At 43.0% G+C, this 23,753-nt stretch overlaps 1 protein-coding gene across 1 annotated transcript in view; it reads left to right on the forward strand.

Annotated features, from left to right (window-relative positions):
* The window catches only part of LOC119161371 (O-acyltransferase like protein), a 34,668-nt gene extending 17,164 nt beyond the window's left edge, over nucleotides 1-17,504 (forward strand). The window contains exons 6-14 of the mRNA XM_075885802.1: nucleotides 1,651-1,827; nucleotides 2,412-2,505; nucleotides 2,597-2,698; nucleotides 5,266-5,431; nucleotides 6,914-6,996; nucleotides 9,606-9,728; nucleotides 15,720-15,840; nucleotides 16,949-17,135; nucleotides 17,488-17,504. Of these exons, the coding sequence (XP_075741917.1) occupies nucleotides 1,651-1,827; nucleotides 2,412-2,505; nucleotides 2,597-2,698; nucleotides 5,266-5,431; nucleotides 6,914-6,996; nucleotides 9,606-9,728; nucleotides 15,720-15,840; nucleotides 16,949-17,135; nucleotides 17,488-17,504 (1,070 nt within the window). The remainder of the gene's footprint in view (nucleotides 1-1,650; nucleotides 1,828-2,411; nucleotides 2,506-2,596; nucleotides 2,699-5,265; nucleotides 5,432-6,913; nucleotides 6,997-9,605; nucleotides 9,729-15,719; nucleotides 15,841-16,948; nucleotides 17,136-17,487) is intronic.
* The last annotated feature ends 6,249 nt before the right edge of the window (nucleotides 17,505-23,753 follow it).

Here is a 23,753-nt window from a genome sequence, read left to right on the forward strand (position 1 = left end):
CATGTTACGACGCTGTAATACAAAACTCTGTTAAGAAAGCAAACATCGTAAAATTCAAGTTCATCTAATATGAAAAATATTGGCATCAAAAGATTTATTTTTGCATTGCCTCAACAATACTCGAATAAAAAATTGACAGCATCTTCCCAAAGGGAACCCTGATGGGATGCGAAACAGCAGCGTTGCGCATGGGTGACGTCACAGGTCGAACGGTTAGATAGATAGATAGATAGATAGATAGATAGATAGATACGCTCAAAGTTGCCAAATTTCGCTAAGAAGTGCTTCGCAATTAAAACAAAGCTCTGTATAGCTGCAGCACTGTGTGCACACAGATATGTCCCATGATTTGACACGCGGATTACAATACACATGAGTGCGTAATTATATGAGCATATGAAGGTGTGAAAATGACTTTTGCGTCTTTTACAGTGAAGCTGTATACGGCTAGAACCTCGAAAAAAATGCCGCCAAGATGCTGATATAAACACGCTACCCACGCAGCGTGGTCACGCTGTTTCACGGAGACGTTATCTGTGCTATCTCACGCTATCGACGCGAGCGGGTTTCACTTCGCCTACAAGAGATGGCGTGACACTATTGCGGAGGTTAAAGTCTGGAGAAGTACTTAGCGTCGGTAGTTAGCGTAATTTTTCCAACCTACCACTACCAGAGTCGCATGATACTTCATCATCCGAATATCGCCGAACGTCTTCCTCGACGAAGTCAATCACTTTAGTCCTCTCGGCACGCACGTGAATATCACGTTGTTTCACAACAGCTTCACAGTCGCTATCTGTATCCAAGGAATCCTCCCTGGACTTGGACCTTGTTGGGTACGAGTCTGAAACACTATTAAGAGCAACGACACAAACGCATGGTGCGAAGCACGTTTCTTGTCGTCCATGGCGGCTCGGAATTCTAAACATCCGGCTGGGATGGGAAAAAAAGCAGGGCGCACAAAATTAGTAACGCAAGCTTGAGGTCAAATGAACCGACTTCGGGCAGAGTGAAAATTCTTCCTCGATTGAGTGATCCGTAATCCGCGGCCCCTCCCAATCTGCCATTAGAATGTGATTGTTCCATACAGAGCAGAAAAACTTCCATCTGCCATAACAATTAACATTGGGATAGTTGTGCCCTGTTTCGCTACCACCAACGCCTACGTATAGATGATTCCCCTCCCCCCTCCCCCTCCTTCCGCAATACTAATACGCCAATGATTCCACTCCCAAAAGTAAATTTTATTGAAGAAGTCCTGACGTCGCCATGCCTTCCATTCATAAGCATGTGTCACTTAAGCCAGCGGGCCATGGGCCGTAAGAAACCAAAGGGAATCTGCATGTTCACGTTCCTAGAGGATATCTCCGACAAGAAAGGAAATCTTTAATATACTGAACTTGAAGAGAAGCTTGGGCTAAAGGGAGGTTCCTCATTAGGTCGAAAATGAAACAACGCTTAAAATTAACGATGACAAATGAAGACTCAACAGCAACTGCGTTGCTTCTTCACCAGTCCTCGTCCAATTTAAGCATTGTTTTTCCTGCCTAATGTTTAATATAATTATGAAAACAAACAGCTTTGCTGGTCTTCCGTCATCACACAGTGACAGACTTCTCAATTTTTGCTTTTTTTCATTTGTCACTGAAGGTATACCGATGGAAATTTTGCTTGCATTTTCTGCGAGAAGGAATGCACAGCGCCTTATGTCAGCTCGCTGCAGAGCAGAAACCAAACCACTACAATTTATCAATGGGATGAAGACTCTGATGTGCTTCTGGGTTATCCTCGGACATACGTACATCATTATGCAGATGGAATATTACCGTGAGTGAATTTACCCTATCCCCAGCTCTTACCTGCTAAGAACCTAACACGTGACTCATCAGCGAACCGAAAAATTGAGCAATTAGCATGCACTCACGCCTAACAAGCAAGACAATTAATCGAGTTTCAGGTTCATTGCAGTAGACATATGTTATACACGTGGCTTGAGTACAGATTAGCACTTGAATACTATGTAATGATATCTAAAAAAACAACGAAACAAAAATTTCGACATGTTGGCTGCTGAGCTGCATTTCTTTTTCACCTTTTGATTTTTTGGACACGCACTAACTCTTCAGCGAGGTTCAGGTGGAAAGATACTCAGCTACTTTATTTGTCAACAACACACTACGGCGAAACAATATATACGTATATACGTATATATGAAACGCTTTAAAAAGATAGAACAATATTATCTGAATGAAATAAAGTGACATGCCTGCTAATGAACACTCACTCATAAACCCGGGTAATAAACATTCGATGTTAGAGTGCTTGGGGACCTTCCTTCCTGTGCGAACCAGTAGTAAAACATCTTCACATGACTTATAGCTACCGGAACAAAGCTCAAACCTTCGTTGCAGATTCTCTTAGACGACTTTTGGAGATCATGGACCAACTACATTTTCAGATTGTCCTCGGGACTACACTGAGCGTGTCCACCTTCTTTTTTATGAGGTAAGAAATGATACAACTCACTGTATAGCAATATATTGTGTATGACTGATGTTTCATCTACTGCATCTTGCACCCTCGGAATGGAACACAGCGGGTTTCTGCTTATGTTTATGATGCAAGACAAGCGGTCCGTAGCAAGCCGAAAAAATCCCCTCATGGTCCACTTTATGGGAACCTTCCGAAGATATGTGAGGTAAGTGACCCGACCTCTTCTACCCACTGACGTATTTTGTAATATATTATTTGAACTCACCATACCGGAAGTCTCCGCGGACATTGTTATATAGCTGAAAAAGTCGCATGCATCACAACTGTTCGCATTCACCTAAACGTTCTGCAATCAAAGTTCTTCAGCCCATGTTTGGCCTCACGATACGCCCAAGTATGACACTCGATACCCTATAGCCAGCCTTCATAGTCTCGTGGAAACTGAGGAGCAAAGCCTGTTCGCAAATACTGTTGGTGCACCTGAAAATAAATTACGATAGGCAATACTCGGTAAAGTTGAAGGACCTAGGATAACAATGTTTTTTTTAATATTAGTAAGTTACTCTTTAACAATATCAGAATCATCACACTTGCGACAAGTCACTTGATAAGCTCAAAACGCAAAAACGGGAAATGCGGGTGGCAACGCCCTTCTGAAGCTAACGCGCCAGTCGCCGGGACCTCATAGAATTCGACGGGCTCTACCACAGCCTCTCTAGTTCCTAATCAGCTAAAAGTGGGTACGTTGTCTACTGAGGGATGCAGACACTTTACACACTAACTTTCGCGAAACTTCGAAGTTCCTACTGAGGCCAAATTCAAGAAACCCTTCGAACTCCATGATTTAACCATCACAAAGTTCGATGGGCAATGAAACTTGTAACGCTGTTGTTCTCATCTCTTATAAACAAATGGAAGTGAAACTTACGACACCAGAGTTTTCAGAGTATAATTTAACAGTCAAAAATAATTTATTGTTTCATTTTAGTGTCGCTTTACAGTGGCCCTGTCCCAATTGTTGAAGTAGACATGTAGGGCATTCACTAAAGCTTATTGTATCACGCATTCACCGTCGTAAAAAGTTTGAGAATCTGTCCAGTATGAGCGGAGTTACTAAGATTTGTCGCATGCTGCAATTGCATTCTCTCTTTTCTTGTCCCGACCAAAGCGCTGAAAGCTAAGCAGGGAGAGATGGCAAGGGGAAGATGACACAGGGAAAGAAAATACGTCACCAACACCTCGTGACCTTGAGCCCTTTTGTCTTTTTTTTCGCCGGATACGCAGCTTTTTCAGCGCGATCGCGTGTGCAAGTGTGGGCAAGTCATGGCTCCTAGCGTCAGCCCTTGTAGCGACCGAGCGCACCATACTCAGTTCAGCCAATGACTGATAGAATGGCTGTGACGAGCGATATAGCTCTATTTTTTTCGAAAGAAGAGAAAGCAATTTTACAGCGAAAGCTGTTATGAGATCACAACTCGGGTGACGCACACTACCGTAGTTGTCCGCCGCCGCCGCCGCCGGTGTGCGTAACCACATTGCGCGAAATTAGAAAAAAAAACTTTAGTACAAATGACACAGTGGGGCTCGAGCCCGGGTCCGCTGTATGCCAGCCCAGTATTCCACCACTTAGCCACGCCGGAGCTTGGAACTTCTTGACAAACTTGCCTTAGGCAGGCTTGATGTCGGGAAAGCAATTGTGTTAATATGACTTATAAAGCACTTTCAAACAGCGAAAGAACAAGCATTCATCGCACAATGGAAATAGCGTAACAGGTGGGTCGTCCAATGCTAAAACCCACTAGAAAAGCTTGTTTTTGTTCAGCCATTGCCTGTGGCGCATACCCACTTCAGGCACAAGTCCTCATCGTCGTCAGCCACTGCATGAAATATTGCCACGAAATTCCTCGCAGTAGTTTAGCAGATACCACACTTCTCAGAAGAATGACAAAACTTTGCTCAGCGAATGCCCGCCTACTACACTAAAATTTTTATTATTAATGCCGCAGTGGGCATCAAGCAAGTGAGCTTGCAGCAATTACCCAATGAGTGTTTAGCTTTTAGTTATCTTCTAGCTTTCTTCTAGCTTTCTTCTAGCTTTCGCTGTGACTCTGCTGCACCCTCCGCGCAGGCCTGGCGTTTTTTAACGGAGTTTGAGAACTGGTGAATTCGAGGCCATGCGTTGTGCTATAATGATAGCCTTGCGTGTGTACGAGAGCCTCGAGTACCAATCGGCAGCGTTTTTTGACCACGCTCAAAAGTGTTGCCGGGACCCTATAAGAGTACTGCGATCTTCAATGCCCTGTGGCTGATCCAATGTGCTAGCAACGAAATGGGAACCGGAGGTGTCACGGGAGAGAGGGGAAGGGGTTATAATGGCGCTCTATAGTAAGAGGTATAACAATACTTTTAAGCGGAATTTTATACTCTAATTACCCATAGAAGCGCCGAATTCGAATCATCGTGATGCAGTAACGGGGATGCAAGAAATGTAACGATAGTCAGAAAAAAAAAATATATATATATGGCGTCATCATGAATGTGCCTCTAAATGCTTACTTAGTTACATATGTCTAAAACTAGTATAAATGCATGTGATGTGCGAATCACCAACACAAAAGCCGCACGAAGGGGCTCTGAATTGTATGCAAATGTGATAGAGTCAGACTCGTATCTTCGAAATAGAAAGGTGACCTATTCTTAATACACACAGTGTTTCAGGTAACATGACTGTATTGAGCTGGCTGTCGAGAACTAATATTACTTTCCTTACAGGCTCATATTTCCAGCCTTGGCTGTTTTGCTGGCCGCCTCACTTATTCCCCTTATGTTGGAAGGACCAGCAGACAACTTAATGTTTTTTGACCAAATTAATGTCTGCCATAAAACCTGGTGGGCCCTACCACTTCTAGTCAACAACTTCAAGAGAATAGAAGAGACAGTAAGTTTCCCTGAACACACAATGTCTCATTTCACTATTAACAAATTCATAAATGCTGTAGCAAGTGCTGCCATGTTTTGAAACAATGTCTTATCTCATAACACTATGTTTCTCATTTTGCATTACTACGTGTTTCCTGTATTTTTTTTATTATGGGACATCCAAAATATTTCCCTTTATATAAGCACATATGCGTACTTGTCTTTTACCTGAACTAACGAACTTAACAATTGTTGGGTTGCTTTGTTTCATCTGGTATCTCGTCCTGTTTCACATTAAAAGCGGAACTCTTCTAGGGCTGGGCTTGGTGACAGATGAGTGCCCGCGGTTCTCCCGCTTTGGTGCCCACATGCCCTTTCACATGGTGTTTTTGCCTCGGTTGGGGACGAAGAGGTATTTCTGGTTACGTTGGCCGCAGAAGTGCGTCGGAGAGACTGTAACCGATGAGAGGCCGCGTTCTTGGGTGCTGTTTTTAGGCCCCCCTTCCCTCGTTGAGTGTCGTCGCCATCATCGGCGTAACCAATAGAGAGAACAAAGACATAAGAGAGTGAACGCGGAGTCTCGACATCACGAGCCACTGCCCCTAACCTCGTTTGCTTCCTCTGTCACGCGCGCTGGCCCCACAGCCGTAGCCCGTGAGCATGCAGGGCTTGTAGGTGTACTGCGGCTGGCTTCGCTTGTCGTTAAGGAGTTGTCGGCGTTTTTCTTGGTTCGGGACGCCTGCAGAGCACAGATAGGTGTGCGCTCATAGCTTCTGTGGCAATATGTAACGAATGTTTCTTTGCTACAACTGCAGATAGCCAAAACTTCAAACGCAGCTGGTGTTGCCCCAACATGAAACGTGCATCCGTTAATTTGGGGCACGGTTCTCCGTTCCTGCGTTGAGCCGCTTCAGCGTCGTCGTAACCAGCAGAGTGAACGAAGATGAAAGAGACCGAATGCGGAGCTCAGCGGAGTACGAAAGACGGCGGTAGCAAAGAGAGCGCGAGTAGGAGGGAACGACAGTCGCGCGACAACTGGTTACGTGGCGGCCACTCACGGTGCCACAATAGTGCGCACCGTCGTGCTGTCGCCGATGGCTCCATCACTGAGGTATGCGGGGAGGGCGTCCACCGATAAAATTTATGAAAATAACGCACTCTGTGAGCAGAGGCTTATCTACGGTGCCTGTTGTGAAACGCTCCCACGCGCTGCCTTCCGTGTTCTCCCGGCTGGCGAGGCAGTCGCGCTATGCTCCGTCAGCGTTGGTTGATGTGAAGCGGGCTGCCCGAAATTGTCCGCGCCAGTCGCGCAACTCACAGCGTGGTATGCTAATGTGCATACATACATGCCTTTCTCAAATTGTTTGCATTAATTGCAACTTCAAAACGCCAAAACAGCTACGCTCTGATTTCGCATTAGCCAATATTGTAATTGTCAGTCAGTGTTTGAAATGTAATATTGTGTTGATAAGATTCGTTTCATTCATATATTACTTTTCAGTGTCTCATTCATCTATGGTACATATCAGTGGATATGCAGGTGATCATATTCGTGGCATTACCTTTGGCTATTATCATGATTCAGTAAGTAGCACCATTTTTTGTTTTTTTTTATTTCCCTATAAGCAAACACATTTAAGTAGATACCCAAAGAAAATGATAGCATCTACAATGAAAACTATGGATGCTCGCTGCACAGGTTCTGTTCAAAAATGAAAGATGAGTGCACTTGCCATCTCTTCGCTTTCTAACAAATGGCTAAAAGCAGAAGAGTATGGCTGTGCGAAATATCCGCGTCATTTAAGTGACCCTGTAAGTGCGAATTATATCGTTTTATCAGAACAAAGAGGCTTCATATTCACAAAAACGTACTAAGCTAAAATATCCGTAAAAGAACGTCTGAACTGGCTGGCAAATGGTAAAACGAACTTAAAAAAGAGAAGCTTTTTGATTTGATTGCGAGGCTTCGCGTTGTTTTAAAAATTATCGAACAAAAAAGTACATGTGTGCTGGGGTTTAAGTGATGTCATAATGTAATTATCACTGATTTCAGGGATAAATAGAGCCTATATGATGTTTCTTTGAAAATACAATGTTATTAAACAACAGTTCTGACCACTAGATTTCTTGTTGTCCTTGACCCCAATTGCACGAAGTGGTGTATATTGAATGAAAGGAAAACCAACATCAAAATAAATGCTCCAATAAATAATAAAATTCGTAATGTAACTTTTAAAATAAACATCTTACTGTTCCTAATGAAATCGAATAATTTTATTCGGTGCTTTTGTAAGACATATTCAGTTGGCATTAAACTAGAGTGGGACATGAATTTTGATATATGAGCCAACAAATATGTGGTAAGAATACATTACTCTGTGTGCTCAATTTGTAGGAGTTATTTTGAAACAGAAAAGAAACGGTACGCACATGTATTCCACCGCACACTTTGCTAACGAGTATTTCAAACCTTGTGGTGCACCTAAAACTTTTCAAAGCGGACACACCTTGCCACCTCACTGCCTGCAAATAATAGGAACAGCCTGTGCAGCAAAGTAAAAAATTGACTACTTTCACAGGTTTTTATTAATTTGCCAATTAAATATTAGGTAAGCAGCGTTCTCTGCTTTTTGAAATTGATCCTAGTGGCTATAACTAGGTCTGACGCCAACATTTTTTAAAAATTTTATTGAACCTAAAAACACCTTGTATGCTGACGAAAAATCACATCATAAAAACATTGTCATCGAGAATTGTGAAGTAAATCTCTCCGAGCATCACCTGCGAGGAGATTTCTTTGTTCGTCAATTGTTTACACTAAATAGTAAAATAGTCGATAATAAAATAATTATGTGTTTTCTATATTTTACGAAAAATAAGAACCAAGCCTGTCTTCTTATCTCTAAGCTTGGACAGCATAAAGCTAAACAGCCCAATTCTGAGCAAACAGGAAACGCTTGACATGGGCATACAGAGATTACTATTTGTGCGATTTCATGAATGCGCTCTCAACTAGTAAATGCAGCTTGAAACACTCTAATGAGCTATTGTGGGCGTGCGCATGGCAAAGTCTGCTCACAACAATGGGCGTCGGTAGGAGTTTGTCTTGAAAGGTACGAAGGCATGTTGCATCGTGATGGGGGAGTGGGCTAGCATTCGGCAGCTTGTGTGAGAAGATGGAGGGGTGAGAGTATGTCCTGGTGTGGGTTGGGGTCATTCCCAGAATTTCAGGACATCTGTACATGGTGCCATCTTTCGATGGCAGCAACGCCGTCTTACCATTATTGAAAGAAAAAAAAAACAAAAAAATGACATCTTTTGAAATAAGCTAGTTGTCAGAAATTACTCCAGGATCTATAGAGCAGATACCTACTGGAACACCTTGATAAAATTTCAGCATCACACTACAACGCGTGTGGTTTCGCAAAGCAACTCAACCTCGCCCATTCAAAATGCATGGGGCCCCATTGTAAAATATTAGGCACTCCAGGAAGCCACGCGGTTTGTAGTGTGGTACTGTAATTTTAACCGAGTATTTATTTAAGTATCTGCTGTGTAGGACTGGGAGTCGCTTTCAATAACGAGATTATTTGTCAGATATGTTTTCTATTTCACTTATTTCCGACTTATTTACGGCAGGCCACCGCTGTCACCGACAAAAGATGGCGCTACGAAAAAATGTCCCCAAATCCTGGCCATGAGATAATAAGGGCGCCTTTTGCACCCCCTTGCTGACTCGCATAATTATAAACACTATACGAAATGAATATTTTTGTCACCGATGCTTTTTTTCTGGCATGCCAAAGAACTTGAACGTACATCATTATTGTATAAAAAGCTTCAGTGACAAGGGCTTCATTTCACCCTCGTGAGCATGAGTTCCTTTATTAAACAATTGCCGATGCATGACATTTACACTTTATTAGCATCCATTAGTCGTAACCAGCTTCACGACATGTTTAGCGCATGACATTTACTCAACATTTCCGGCCTCATCATGCAAGCTTTTCGTAGAATGCGTAGAGTTCGTATATTTGTGGGATGACCGAGAGCCTTTGCGCTGTTGGCGTTTATGCGTGCCCTAAATGAGTGTCGAACACAGAATAAAATAGCCCTCCACAAGAATGGTCACATCGCTATTCATCGGGAAACTATCCTTAAAAATTTGAAATATCTCATTTTCTCCCGCACAGCCGACCACGCATAACTTTTTTCCTCGGAGCCGTTCTTGGTATCATAGGGTGCGTCTTGACCGGCTATTTGACGTACAAATGGGACCTGTTGTTTTCTCTCACTCCTGGGACTGCAGACATAGGGTAAGTGTCTGCTGCTTACCCACCAGGTTATGTTTGACGCTCTAAGATGCACATAGAACAACTTCTTTGAGTCTAATGAAATAAATATGAAGAGAAATAAAATTATGTACTCACCTGAGTTCTATGGTAATTAGCAAGGAATTTCACGGCAAAAGTAGCACAACACTGAACATTTTCGGGGGGGTCATATTATCTTTAAAAAATGTGTGATGGGAGCTCATCACATAGTGTTGTAAAAAGCTTCAAAATAACTAAGTCATTTTCACAATTTTAAATAGAAGCTCATCAGCTTGCTTTCGGTGAAATACAAAATATTTACCAAGGTAATTCAAACGGAATAAAGAAAACACTTAACTTTAACCAACCTAAAGAAAAAGCTGGGCTCAGGAAAGCAGCCTATTCTGCGATGAACAACATAATCGTGATACAATATGTAATAGAAGAGGCTCCTGAGTACAACAAGCCTCTTTATAAAGCCTTCATAGGCTAGGAAAGACCAGGCCCCGAAGGGTATCTGCATTTTTAAAAGCACCAAGTGGGCAAGCAGTACTTAAATCAGATGTCAATAGTTTAGAGGACTGCTACAAAGATTCCACAGCTACCTTTCTTCTGCACACGAAGGCGTTAAAATAGCGATCAAAAAGGAATCAGATAAGGAAATACGGCATCCCCAATGCTGAACTCTGCGTGATTAGAGGAAGTGTTTAAATCACTTGACTGAGAAGAAACAGGAATCAAAGTTAATGAAGAATGACTCAACAACCTACGATTTGCAGATGATGTAGTGCGCTTCGGTAACAATATCAATAAAAGGAAAAAAAGAAACGTAGATACGCCCCCTATTTAAGAGTCGGTATAACACGAAATTGAAACGTGTCAACACATAGGTAGTTCAGCATTTATGGTGCATTGTTTTAGCAACAGCAACAAATTTTTAAGTCGCGTGAATAACGGCAAGCAGCTCGAAACTTGCACCACGCACCTCAAGCAGAAAACACGCACGAAATTAGCATACACAAAGCGGGCGCTGGGTACAACTGTTGCAGCTCGACACTTCAAGTGCGCTGTTCAAAGAGAAAGACGCTCAAAACGAGCATACAAGTATACACAGGAAAGCGTGAACAAGTATCACAATTCCTCCTTCGTCATGTGCCAGAAGTGAGCTCTTTTCGTAAGCGCGGCCGTGGCAGCGAGTGAAGTGACCTTCGTTCACTCCCTAATTGTTAGTCTGATAAGCACGTGCTCAGGAGAGACCACGCTCCGTAAAAAATGGCGCTTCGTGGATGCGATGACCTTTAGAGCGCACTCATCGCGCCATCTCGCTACTGATAACAAAACGCGCTACAGCTTCGTAGCTCTGAGGACTGCCAAGCGGCGTATGTTGTACTGAGTGACTCGCCGTTAGCACCCTTGACAACGTTCGCTCCGTGGTGTAGTGTAAAGCCACTCCACGCGTTTTTCGCTGGCTAAGTTAAGTAACGCCAACTCATTCTCCCCTTTTCCCTTATAAGCAGTTTTTTTACCAGCAGAAGGTGAGGCGCTGCCGTAATGTTTCTGCTTATTCTCCTGTTCATAGACCCACCTCATAAGTATAGTGCTTAGAATATACTATATCATAAAATATGCACCACTTGAATAGGGTGAAGTGAAGAAAGCTCACACCTCCTGACGCGCCCAGCCCACCTCATTCATGCTGTCCTACCACTCGGCTGTCTACCCTGTCGGGCAGCCTGGTGCGCAACAGCGAGGAGGCATTCCTCGTGAGCTTAGGATGAAACTCAAGACAACACTTCTGGAACGAAGAAGAAAATATTTCCTTTTTCACAAGTTCAGAAACAATATGCAAAGAAAAAGCGAAAGGAAGTGGCTCAATAATTTTCTTTTGGAAGCTGCGCAACCGGAACTAGGCTGTGGTGGCGGAACAATGGTTAGCGTTACTTAAAAAAGCGGTAGTAGACGGGATAGAGGGTCTCAACGTTAGCGCAGCCCGCTGCGAAGCGAGAGGTTGCTGGTTCGACGCCACGTGACAGAATCTTTCCTTCTCGTTTTTTTTCTTTGCACTCTATTATTATATATTTTACAGCGTCATATCCGCAAATGAAATTCGTCAGCGGAGTCGTAGTGGGCCCCGGCATAAAAGACTTTCGTGGTAAATAAATGATCCAGGAATGATGCCGGAAAACTAGAAAAATACGCCTAAAAATGATCATTACGGAGACAAAGATAACGCTGAATCACGAGATAGAGCAGAAAGAGGTAAAGATCGAAAACCACACATTGCAGTGCATGCAAATATTGTATACCCAGGATAACAATAAAAGGAGAGCCAAATCCCGAAAAGGCAATGAACCAAAGAATCCTGGAACGCATTCGGCAGCCACTCCCAAATAATGCCAGGAAGTCTACCACTTGACTAAAGTTAGAAGTATAGGGCCAACACATGTTGCCAGTTCTGACATACGGGGCCGAAACTTCGAGCATAACAAAACTAGCGAAAAAGTTGAGGATCACGAAGCAGGAAGTCGAACGTAACATGATAGCCATAACATTAGGAGATCGGAGTACGGTATAAATCGTAAAAGAACACACAGGAGTTGGAAATATCCTAGCTGACATATAGCGAAGAAAATGAACCTGTGCTGGTCACGTAATGCGTAGAACAGACAACCGGTAAACAATAGGAGAAGCAGAATGGTTACCAAGCGGTGGGAAACGCATTCGGGGAAGGCAGAGAGTTAGTTGTAGTGACGAAATTAACAAGTTCCCAATATTAATGTGAAAGCAGCTCGCACAGTATATACAGGGTAAATTGTAGATCATTAGAAGAGCCTTTGTCCTTCAGTGGACTAAAATTAGCTAGATAAATGATGATGATGGTGATGATGATGATAATATGGTGGCCTCAGGAAAATAAGAGTGTTTTGCACAGCTAATTAAGTACAAAATCAAACACGCGCAGGGCATAAATAAACTGGTCCTGGCGATAAGTGAAAGTAAGTCACTAAATTAACGTATAACCAACAAAAGACAGAAAAGAACGTGAGGTAGAAACGACCAAACACGACATTTAAAATTCACATAGCCCACTCTCAAAACGGCCTTGATCCAATCACAAAACTTTGTTAGTCCACACTCGGAACACTCACTGCCAAATTTCCAAACTTCGTACATTTAACGCCAAGCAGGCACATTCCTCAATTTCACTCTAATTTCGAAATTTCTCCCCTCTCCCCTGTTGTGAACCTAGTTGGCAGACAACCAAAATTGAACTGCGCATCCCGAGAACCTGAGTGGCCACAGGCCAAAAATATGACCCTGCTGAATTAGAAAATTTAGTCAATCCACGTTCAAAACTGACTCGGGCATCTCCCGAAATTTGGACAGCCCAACCTCAAAATTTCTACGGCAGAATTTTAGCACAAGTGATCACGTAAGATGACATGGTCCCGAGAGCAAGCAAAAATTTTGAGTTGCATGGTCATATGACTGAGCGATGACTTCACGTTACATAGATGTTGTACTCGGATGGACGTCAATAATGTCGACAAGACGTGATCAGACCCGCCACGCATTGGCTGGCCATGCCAATTTTCTCCGCGTCCCTTCGTGCTCCGCGCTACTTTCGCACTTAAATGTCGTAAGGAGACTAAGACCCCTCTGTATATTTTTATATCTGCTTTACTTGACCTTATTAGCCGCTGTTTCTAATTCACACGTGTGTGGTGCCGGTTCGTAGAGGCACCCCGTGGACGGCCACGGTAGTAGCTACGCGACGAGGCCCGTTGGCGCGCCGTTTATGAAATTAGCCAACTTCTCTTTCGCTTGCTCCACTGCGTACTCCATGACATTTCCGCTAAGACAGCAGGTAATTTTCGGCTGATCTTGAAACGAGATTTAAATTACCTATGTATTCAGAGCCAAATATTTAGCTCACATTCTCACAGAAGCCTTGCCACATTTAGGCAACATGTTATACGTTCCTGCTTCGCAGAGCCCACTGAGCTCATCCATGCCCTTGTAGGCTTCTTATAATGTTGTCATCCCTGAAAGTGACCTCAGAGAACGCAAAATAATATCCCTCACTACCACCATCACCATAAGATATTCAACTGCAGCATGTTGTACGTCCACTCCAGGACGAAGGCCTCACTCAGTCTCCTCCAAACTACTTCCCAATAAACTCTCAATAATTCGAAAGCGTCGTTATTCACAATAGTTTGAACTGGTAGCCTCTTGGCGTTCATCGCTACTCGCAGAAGTCGGCTCAGAGTGATCACAATCTGTTGCAAAATCAAACCAAGCTTACCAGATATGCAACACAACGGAACGGCAGCATCTCAACGCAAATGCGAATGTGGACATTGCCCTGGAGCTCTTAGGCGAGCTGCAAACTATTCATAAAACAGTGACAGAAGATGTGCAGGCAAATGCATATTACTGTTTTCTTTTAATCTTGGTTGCGCCAACTCTTCCTTGTATACGAACGTGTTTTGGAGCACAGAGAGCGTCGTGTATTTTGGCGTTAAGAGTCACTGCAACCATGAATGCATTTCGCTGCTTGTTTTTGCCGTTTCACTGATTGATCAATTAGAGTTCCATGAACACAATGCGCGGTATCACCTACCACCAACGTGTGGTCTCTAAACAACTTTTATTGTAATATTTATAGTATGTACTCAAAACATATGCAAGTTCTGCCATAATGGAGTAGCCACTTTCACTCACGTTCTCTGAGATTGTGACGAATAGCCATAATGTGGTAATTGTAACTGTAACAAAAACCCACAACCTCAACTTAAGTGCGTATAAATATAATTTTGACAATTTTCTAGCTCACTCGCACGTTGACACATAACGTTGAAAGCGCAGACATTTCATTCATACAAAATGCTCTCTCTATTCATCAAAGCGACTTATAGCCTATGCACTTTGCTCTGGTCGCGTTTGCCCGAAGCTTATACAGGGTGCCCCCGCTCTCTTTAGCCAGAGCTTAAAAATACGCTAACACACGCAATTGTGACGCGACGAGATGTCGCTGACCCTCGCCTGAAGTTAGGCTATTTTTGTTGTTCTAAGGTATTGTTTAATTACATCTGTTTAATTAGCTAACTTTGAAGTAACGAAGAGGGGCAAAAACTTTAAATGAGAAAGTTGTAGATTGGTTTGCAAAAGGACCGATTAGACAGTTTTGATCTTTATATCTGGTAATTATTATTGTTTTTCTGCTAACTACAAATAACTACGAAATACAAAAAAATACCATATGACAAACCTGCTCGCGCACCAGTGCACACAATGATTCTTGTGCGTTCCGCGTACGAATAATGACCTTCAGAATAGACCGTTGTCGGCGACCCTGAGTACATATGGGCGTTGAGCGTTCGTTTTACAAAACATAAGTTGGAGTGCAATATGCCGCTACGAAAAACATTCAGTTGAGTTTTATAATATGGAGTCCTCTGAACCTCGATAGACTTCAGTGAATTTTTTCTCACAGACTTCGTTTATGTATCAATTCCAATTTTCCTGTTTTCGTGCGTAATTACTTTCTTGTGTATGGAGCATGAATGCCCAAACACAATACTTTCTATTTAAACAAATAATTGAATGGAGAAAACGTTTATTTTGAGGATGAAAAGGACGCTTACGTGATTTTTGAAATATGTGCAGGGAATAAAAGTAAACAGACTAAATGCTAAAACTGCAATATGTTTATTAGTTTACATTTACACTTAGCTTACAAGCCAGTGGGGAATCTGTAGTGCATTCCTTGTTCATTAATTATTGCTGGGATGAACAAGGTGGCAAAAAGACTTACTGCAGCATCAAAAATGAACATGAGATAAGATCTTGTGACTATTTCGGCTTTTGGAACGTACCAAGCGGACCCATTAATCTTCGATTGCATTTGTTTCGAATACTGCATCGTTGGCAATCTCCTACATTCCTTTCAGTTCACAGCTCTTTGTGTTGTTCTGTCTTCTTATCCAGCAAGGTTTTGGATACAGCTGAATACATCCACTTTAAGCCTTTTGCCCACGTTCCTAGCTACGTGAGTGGAATGTTCTGTGGATACCTTACTGTGCGCTACAGGAATGCACAAATTTCGAAGGTGGGTATTGTTGTGTACCTCAGGCTGTGTTACTATATTAAATACTTCAGGCACTCTAAATGTGCCACAAGCTCGATCAGCTGTTATTTCTCAAAGCCTATAAAGTATACATTTTCTTGAGAGTTTACCGCCATTAGGCAATGGTAAAGATTGCTCGAAAAAGCGGCTTTTCTAGAGTCAAGACACATATGATGCAAGCACTACACATTGTTAAATACCGCTACATCGATTAACTTGGTCGATCAACTTAAAAAAAATATATAGTTAGTCAACTTGATATAAACTACATCAATGCTTTGTTTAGCATAAATATACAGCTGTGGCAGGTGCCAATAAGTATGGAATAATGTATTTCTTATTTAGCTAGACCTAACACATGAACTTTTAAGCAAAAGTGTACATGCGGTACTTAAGAAACTGATGTTAGCGCAAAATTCACCATTTAGGCATAGGAAAATGGTTAGTAGGCCTACTTGCAATGCATGCGAATGGAAGTTGACTGGTAGGTCTGCCAGTTGTCAAGAATTGTTTTCCACACAGAATGAGTGACGAAAATGAATTGGTGTTTTGGGCAGTTTTGTGCCACGTTAATCATCGAAGGGCTCATGCGAAAAGAGAGAAATAGAAGTTCACTGGTAACTCGTCTCCAGTTAGGATATGATTGCACACAAAAAGGGTCTTACAGTCTGACGAATACTATTCATTTTATGGAGATTACCGCTAAAAGGCTTCAAGTAGTCTTGAATCTGCCATAACTGCAGAAAGTTAATTAGTAAGAGCCAACAAAAGCTGACCACAATGCCATAGTATTAGTGGTTCTTTAACTCTACTGACCTGCTAGAAAAAAATTACAAATATTCACCGCCATAATTTAGTTCTTTATTTTATCATCACATATTTCATAAACTTGGACGCTACCATCTCCTAGATAGCCATTTAACTAGCTGATGAAATTTAGGAAGAACTTCTTGTTTCCCAACCATTCATCTTGCTTCTTTTTAGTTCATCAGACTATAGATCGGTTTAGTGAAGAGCAGTAAATATATAGTCTTAAACCAGACCATTTCCCTGATACTTGTTAAAAATTCTCTGCACGCTCGGCTTGCAGCTCATGCAGGGTTGTGCGTGGTTTGCATCAGTCGTGCTCAGCATGATCGTCATCTATGTGCCCACCCCTTGGAATCGAGGTCACATGCCCACGAAAATGGTCACCGCATTGTACGCCGGTCTTCATCGTGTCGTGTGGTCTCTCCCTTTCTGGTGGCTGCACTACGCATGCGTCACCGGACGTGGCGGTGAGCTACTATTGTCTGTATGGCCACAGAATTGTAGGAAACAGAGGATGTCTCTTTAGTGGTAGCTTTTATCGATTCCTTGGGAGTGTTGATGTTTTGATATGATATTAAGAGAAGGATAAACATGAAAAAAGAGAAGAGTAGGTGGCACCACAAATGGGTGCCACACTTTCCTTAAATAGATTTGTTTGACAAAAAGTGGCCGTGAAAAGCGTTTTGCTCACGTATTATTATTGCTGCAATTTTTGCAACACCATTTTTTGGTCGTCTTCTATGCCACATTTCTTTCATTGGTATGCTTCAATAACATCGGTCATTTAATTGTTCTTACCTACTTACCATTTTGAAACAGCTAAGCCCATATCATGACCATTCAAGCCATCTTCCAAAACTAGTAAACAAAGAAGGTAATTACACATTACGTGAACAGAAGGCAGAAATGTAAGATGACACGAACACTTCATGAACCATCATAAATAATATGTGCTACACAAACAGCAGCTTCGAAAAAACGAGGGACCCGGTTCGAATAGCGAGGACAGTTTTATTTATCAACTTGTACATTCGTGCCACAACACCGCAGGTATAACATCAATCAAGATTAGGGCATCCACCACACGTTATAGTGTGCAACTGCATCTTAGCGTAAAGACAATTGTTTACAACCAAAACGGCATACTTCACTATGACAAGAACACGTACGGTTGAACACATCATGTGTTCAAACCATGGCCAAAGCAATTTTTTCTCAAATTGCGGTAGTGACTTCATCATATCACAACATATCTACAGCAGCAAACTTTTAACCTCTACTGCTCCTACCTTAGCTCTTCATCACTGCCGTAGCCAAAGGAGAAGGAGGGGGTTCAGACTTCAGACACCCTTCCGCCCCACACACACACTGGTAGCCCGTATTTTAGTTGAGATTATTGGAAAAAGTTTTGTTGCGCAGGTGAGGTAATGGTTAGACAATGTCACCCATTGTTTATTAAGTTTGGTTAGTGCCAAGACGAAAAATGCGTACTTTAGGAGAGAGAGAGAAATAAAGATGCAAGAAAAGGCAGGGAGGTTAACCAGACGCACATCTGGTTTGCTACCCTGCACTGGGGAAGGGATGAAGGGGAGAAAAGAGGTTGCAGAGAGATAAGAAGTTACACACAATCACGAGCACACTCGGGGGAGCACACACAGTTCACAGGCGGTCGCCCAGGTTTGTTGTCTTTAAGTGAAGTAGGAGTGCTTTAGTCGCTTTCAGCGCAATCGAGGCAGATGCCCAAGGTGCCAGAATTTCCTGCACACAGAATGGTCCAGAGTCAAGTTGATTCAAAACCATCCGGAGCTGGCGTCGCTTGGTGTCGTAGCAAGCGCAGCTGCACAGGACGTGTTCAATGGTCTCTTCAGCTCCGCAGGAGTCGCATGTAGAGGTGTCTGCCGTACCAATGCGAAAGGAGTACACCTTAGTGAATGCAACACCCAACCAAAGGCGGCATAACAGTGTCGCATCGGAGCGGAAAAGTTGTGATGGTATCTGTATCTTGAGCGAAGGATCCAGTTCATATAAGTGACACCTTCGGAAGCTGGTAGACGACCAGAACGTACGTGTAAGATCTCGAGCCAGCAAGTGAAGCTGTCTTGCTGCATCAGTCCTTGATAAAGGAATCGGGACCACAAGAGTTCCTTCATGGGCTGAGCAGGCTGCATCATCGGCTAATTGATTTTCGGTAATACCGATATGTCCAGGCAGCCATTGATATATAATGCCATGCCCTCGTGCTAGAGCTTCATGATGGCAATGTCTTATTTCATGAACCAATTGTTCATGATTCCTCCTACGCATGGCAAACTGGAAACTCTGAAGTGCTGCCTTCGAATCACAGAATATGACCCATTTTCCTGGACGCTCTTGAATGAGATATTGTGAAGCAGCTCTTATACAGCAATCTCTGATGCCGTAGACGTAGTCATATGCGACAACTTAAATTTGATTGTGATTGCTGCAGCTGGTATTACAGCGGCACCTGATGAGCTGCTGGACGAGACGGACCCATCAGTGTATATCTGCGTTCGGTCTAAGTACAACTCATATAATAATAGCAGTGTTGCTTGCTTCGATGCTACTCTGGAATGATTGCTTTTCTTTTTGATACACGCAATTTCTAGACGTACTTGCGGCTCGTCGAGGGACCACAAAGGACATGCAATTCTCGTAGCTGGCGTACATCCTGATGGAATGCTGCTTAGGTGCTTGGCTATGACGTCTGAAAACGTAGCATGTGGTCTTTCGGAAGGTAGAAAGGCCAAGTGGTGGTCGGGGACACGGCTAGCATGTCGAATGTGTGCTCAGAGGCAAACTACAACTCTATATGTCCTGACCGGATGGTCTTTGGTAAGCATGATTGTGGCATAAGTAGAAGCGCATCAGGCAGTCCTAGGCAGATATGCAGCGCCTGACCCTGCAAACTCTCCAATAAATGAGTAGTGGATTTGCAAGTGTTAGTCAGTACCGGCCAGCTGTAGCGCAATAGACCCAGAAATAGGGCCCTGTACAGCTGTAGCATGGAGGCCACAGAAGTTTTCTTGCTTTCCCGCATATGAATTTCATTATATGCACAATAGATAGCTGTCTCTTCTTCAAGTACGCACAATGCGGGCTCTACGAAAGACTTCTGTTGACTATTATGCTCAGGAAACTATGCGTCCGTGCATACTTGACACTCTGCCCATTGATGTAAACAGATTATGGCGTCATTGGTTTGCGTGTAAACGCAATCAATACGCACTTCACAGTTGATATAGTCAGGCCTTTTTTCTGAAGGTAGGCTGTTGTGAAGGTTGTTGCCCGCTGTATTCGTGCATGCACCTGAGGGCGAGTAACTGCAGCACTCCAGAGGCAAGTATCATCGGCGTATACGGATAGGCACACTGACTTTGGCAGAAATTCCGCCAGGCCACTGAGGGTGACATTGAACAAGGTGGGGCTTAAATCACCTCCCTGAGGTACTCCGCAGTAGGTGTAATGTTCAGTAGTTTTACCCTCACCTGTTTGCACACAAAAAAAAAACCTGCCAGTTACATATTCTTTTATCCATTGAAACATTCGTCCACCAATGCCCATTGCTGCGAGAGAAGTGAGGATGGCATCGTGAGCTACACTATCATATGCACCCTTCACGTCAAGAAAGAATGCCACTGATATACGCTTGCGACTTTTTTCTTGCTGAACGAATGTCTATACGTCAAGGACACAGTCGATGAAGGAGCGGCCTCGACGGAAGCCTGCAATGCAGTAAGGGTTGTTGGTGTATCGTTCCAAGTACCACTCGAGACGAAATACAACCATTCTTGCCATCACTTTTCCGAGGCAGCCTGCGAGGGCAATAGGGCTATACGCTGTCAAGTACAATGGTGATTTTCTCGATTTCAGAAGTTGTATTGATCGACTTATTTTCCATTCTCGGGGAACACTCCCGCAGAGCCAGGAGTTGTTGAAACATGTTAAAAGTTCTCTTCTGGCTTTTTGTCCAAGATGTCTCAACGCACTACAAGTAATACCATCAGGACCTGGTGATGACCTTTCCATCATGAACGATGGTGTGCTAACATATCTGTGGGGTCCCACGTACGGCAGTTGCCTTGACCTGACATTGGTATCACGGGGCTTCTCTCACAAAGCTAAATAGTTTTGCGGTATTGAGACTCATGGGAGTGATACATACCCACCTACGTGAAGATTGATGGTATCTGAATTTTTTTTTATCAGGTGTTGTAATTGGCACTGACTGGTCGATGTTTACATCGCGTGTTGAAGACGCTTTCCAAGAAGGCCCTGCCTGCAGCTTGGAAAATACCATCGCGGAAGCTATGCAAGCGTCCAAATGTAAATTATCATTTTGTCTAAAATAACACAGTTCGACATCGAACTGGAACAATTACGAGCTATACGAAGGCGCGCTGAACGATGATACAGACGCACAAGATCAATTTACGACCATAGGGAAGCAAGACGGCTCCAGAAAAAGATTCAATGAAGCATTGAGAAGCTGGAGAGCGAACGCTTGAAAGAATCCTGCGAATCTCTAGACCCACACAAACCGCTGTCATATATCTGGATAACAGTTCGTGGTCTTCGCTCCTCTCCGCAACAATGACACACTTTTAAAGTTTTGGCACTCCATTATGGAAAAACAGAACTCGAGGTGGCTGAAGAATTTTGCACGAGAGTTGCCGGGGATGTTATGAACGAGAGAATTGACGCCCCTATCGGAAAAAAACGAATGGTGGGCATGGTGTAAACCACCACCCACCATTATAATGGATTAATGTAGTGGGTGAATGGTGGAAAACGCCCACCATGGCGCATGGTGGGTATGGTGGGTGCTGCAGTGCCGGCAACACTTGAGCGCGAAATGACGTCAGAATCACCGTGACGAGCTGCCACAAAAAATAACAAAGAATTCTATAAAAACGGTATAAAAACACCCGCCCCGTAAAAAAAAAAAACAAGGCGCTACGGAGAATCAAACCTGCAACCTGCGGATTCCCATTTGGAGACGCTAACCACTGCGCCACACCAACATGACGTTGATTGAGTGTTAAATACTTGGTTGGCATACAAACTTACGGTTCAACTTGAGTTATGTTTGTCGTGTACACAACATAGACAAGATCTATACCTGCTACTAAAGATTGCACATTTATTAAACACAAGCAACTGCGGCCTGTAACAATTGCCTCTATGTTAATGGCACTAGTGCTATTTTATTTTACAATTCACAATTTCAAGAAAAAAAAAACCAAGTGGACTGGGGAGCAGCAACAGTTTACCGGTGGGGTCTGCCAAGTTTAATATCCGTTTCGCGCTCGTTCTGAAGGGTGAAATCTTCTCACGCTTTATGACGCTTCTAGGCTCATTCCATAAATACGCCCGTCTAATTTATTTGATTGAGTATTGGGATGCTTTTCGCGCAATGTAGAGGGCGGTCGCGCCAGCGCAATGCTGTAGCTCTTTCGCTAAAGCAACAACTACATAACGGCTTGGCCAAAACGAATGCAGTGTGCCGGAAACATTACGCTATCATATTGGTTCACCAAGCATACGAAGTGCCACGTCTGAGTTCTCGTACAAAAGCTAGAGAAGTGCCGGCGAGTGCGACCGGCGGCTGTCGGTGAGAAGACACTTAATTACGTTCTCTGGAAGTGCTTTAATCGCGTCGCATCGATGTTTGTTGCTTCTTGAGCGGACACCATACACAATGAAAAATGCTTCATTTAGGTTAATTGATGCCATGGCTGCGCTGTATTGTCATACTTAATCGTCGAAATCGTGTACTCTGAAACCCGGAAGCACGGATAACACAATTGTACGGGCTCGGTCGGTAGGCCTAACTTTGGTGGAAATCATGGTGGTAGAACATGTCGTGCACAGATCTCAGCTTGGTACACTATATAAATTACCCGCAATTATAAGCCCACCCATCATCTGCTTACTGCTTCCCAGCATTATCGCGATGGTGGGCAGAGCTTCTCAGCTTGGTACACCATGTGGCCCACCATAACAAGCAGCACCCATCATCTGCTTAGTGCTTCCCAGCATTATCGCAATGGTGGGAAGAGTTTCTCAGCTTGGTACACCATGTAGCCCACCATAATAAGCACCACCCACCATATGCTTAGGGCTTCCCAGCATCATCGCAATGGTGGGCAGAGTGTCCCATTATTGCCCACTATCTAGCCTCTGCTTTCCACCATCATTTCCACTTTAGCCATCATCTGTACACCATACCACCCAGTATGTCCCGGCATAACCACCATATTTTCCACTACGTCCCACCATAGCCATCATAATTTCCACCATGCCCACTATTATTTCCACCATGCCCACTATTATTTCCACTACGCCCACCATGTTTTCCAGTATCCACCATGGCAATTTTTCCGATAGGGGCCGTGATAGTTCCTGAGACGCGATTACCAGAAATAGACATTCCATTCACCATAGAAGAACTAAAAGGTGTGTTAGTCGCTTCTAAGCGTAGTTTAGGAGCACCTACATAAAGTAATATCATGAAATCATGTAGGATAAGGATAAAGATAGTGCAAGCTAGCGTACAAAGCGCAATTAGACACTGCCGGGTTAGGTCTACATCCTGAAGTGGTCATAAAACAAGATGACCATGGCAGTAGAGGTGGTCGTCGTCACGATAATAATAATAATAATAATAATAATAATAATAATAATAATAATAATAATAATAATAATAATAATAATAATAATAATAATATAATAACACATTATTATTATTATTATTATTATTATTATTATTATTATTATTATTATTATTATTATTATTATTATTATTATTATTATTATTATTATTATTATTATTATTATGACTGACGGATGCAGTGCCTTGAATGATTCAGTGTGGTTCACTAATTTTTTCTTCTCTCATTTCCCATGACCATAGTGTTCAATGTTCCTCCTGCTTTATTAAATGAATAACGAGGTGGCAGCAACAAAATTTTATATTGGTATTGCTAACGTTCTGAGGGCTCCTACAGTCGGTAATGAACGTTTATGTGTCATAGCTGGAACGCAAAATAAACAAGGAATAAATC

This window comes from Rhipicephalus microplus, unplaced genomic scaffold, assembly GCF_043290135.1.
Source record: "Rhipicephalus microplus isolate Deutch F79 unplaced genomic scaffold, USDA_Rmic scaffold_327, whole genome shotgun sequence".
In the NCBI taxonomy this organism is placed as follows: Eukaryota; Metazoa; Arthropoda; class Arachnida; order Ixodida; family Ixodidae; genus Rhipicephalus; species Rhipicephalus microplus.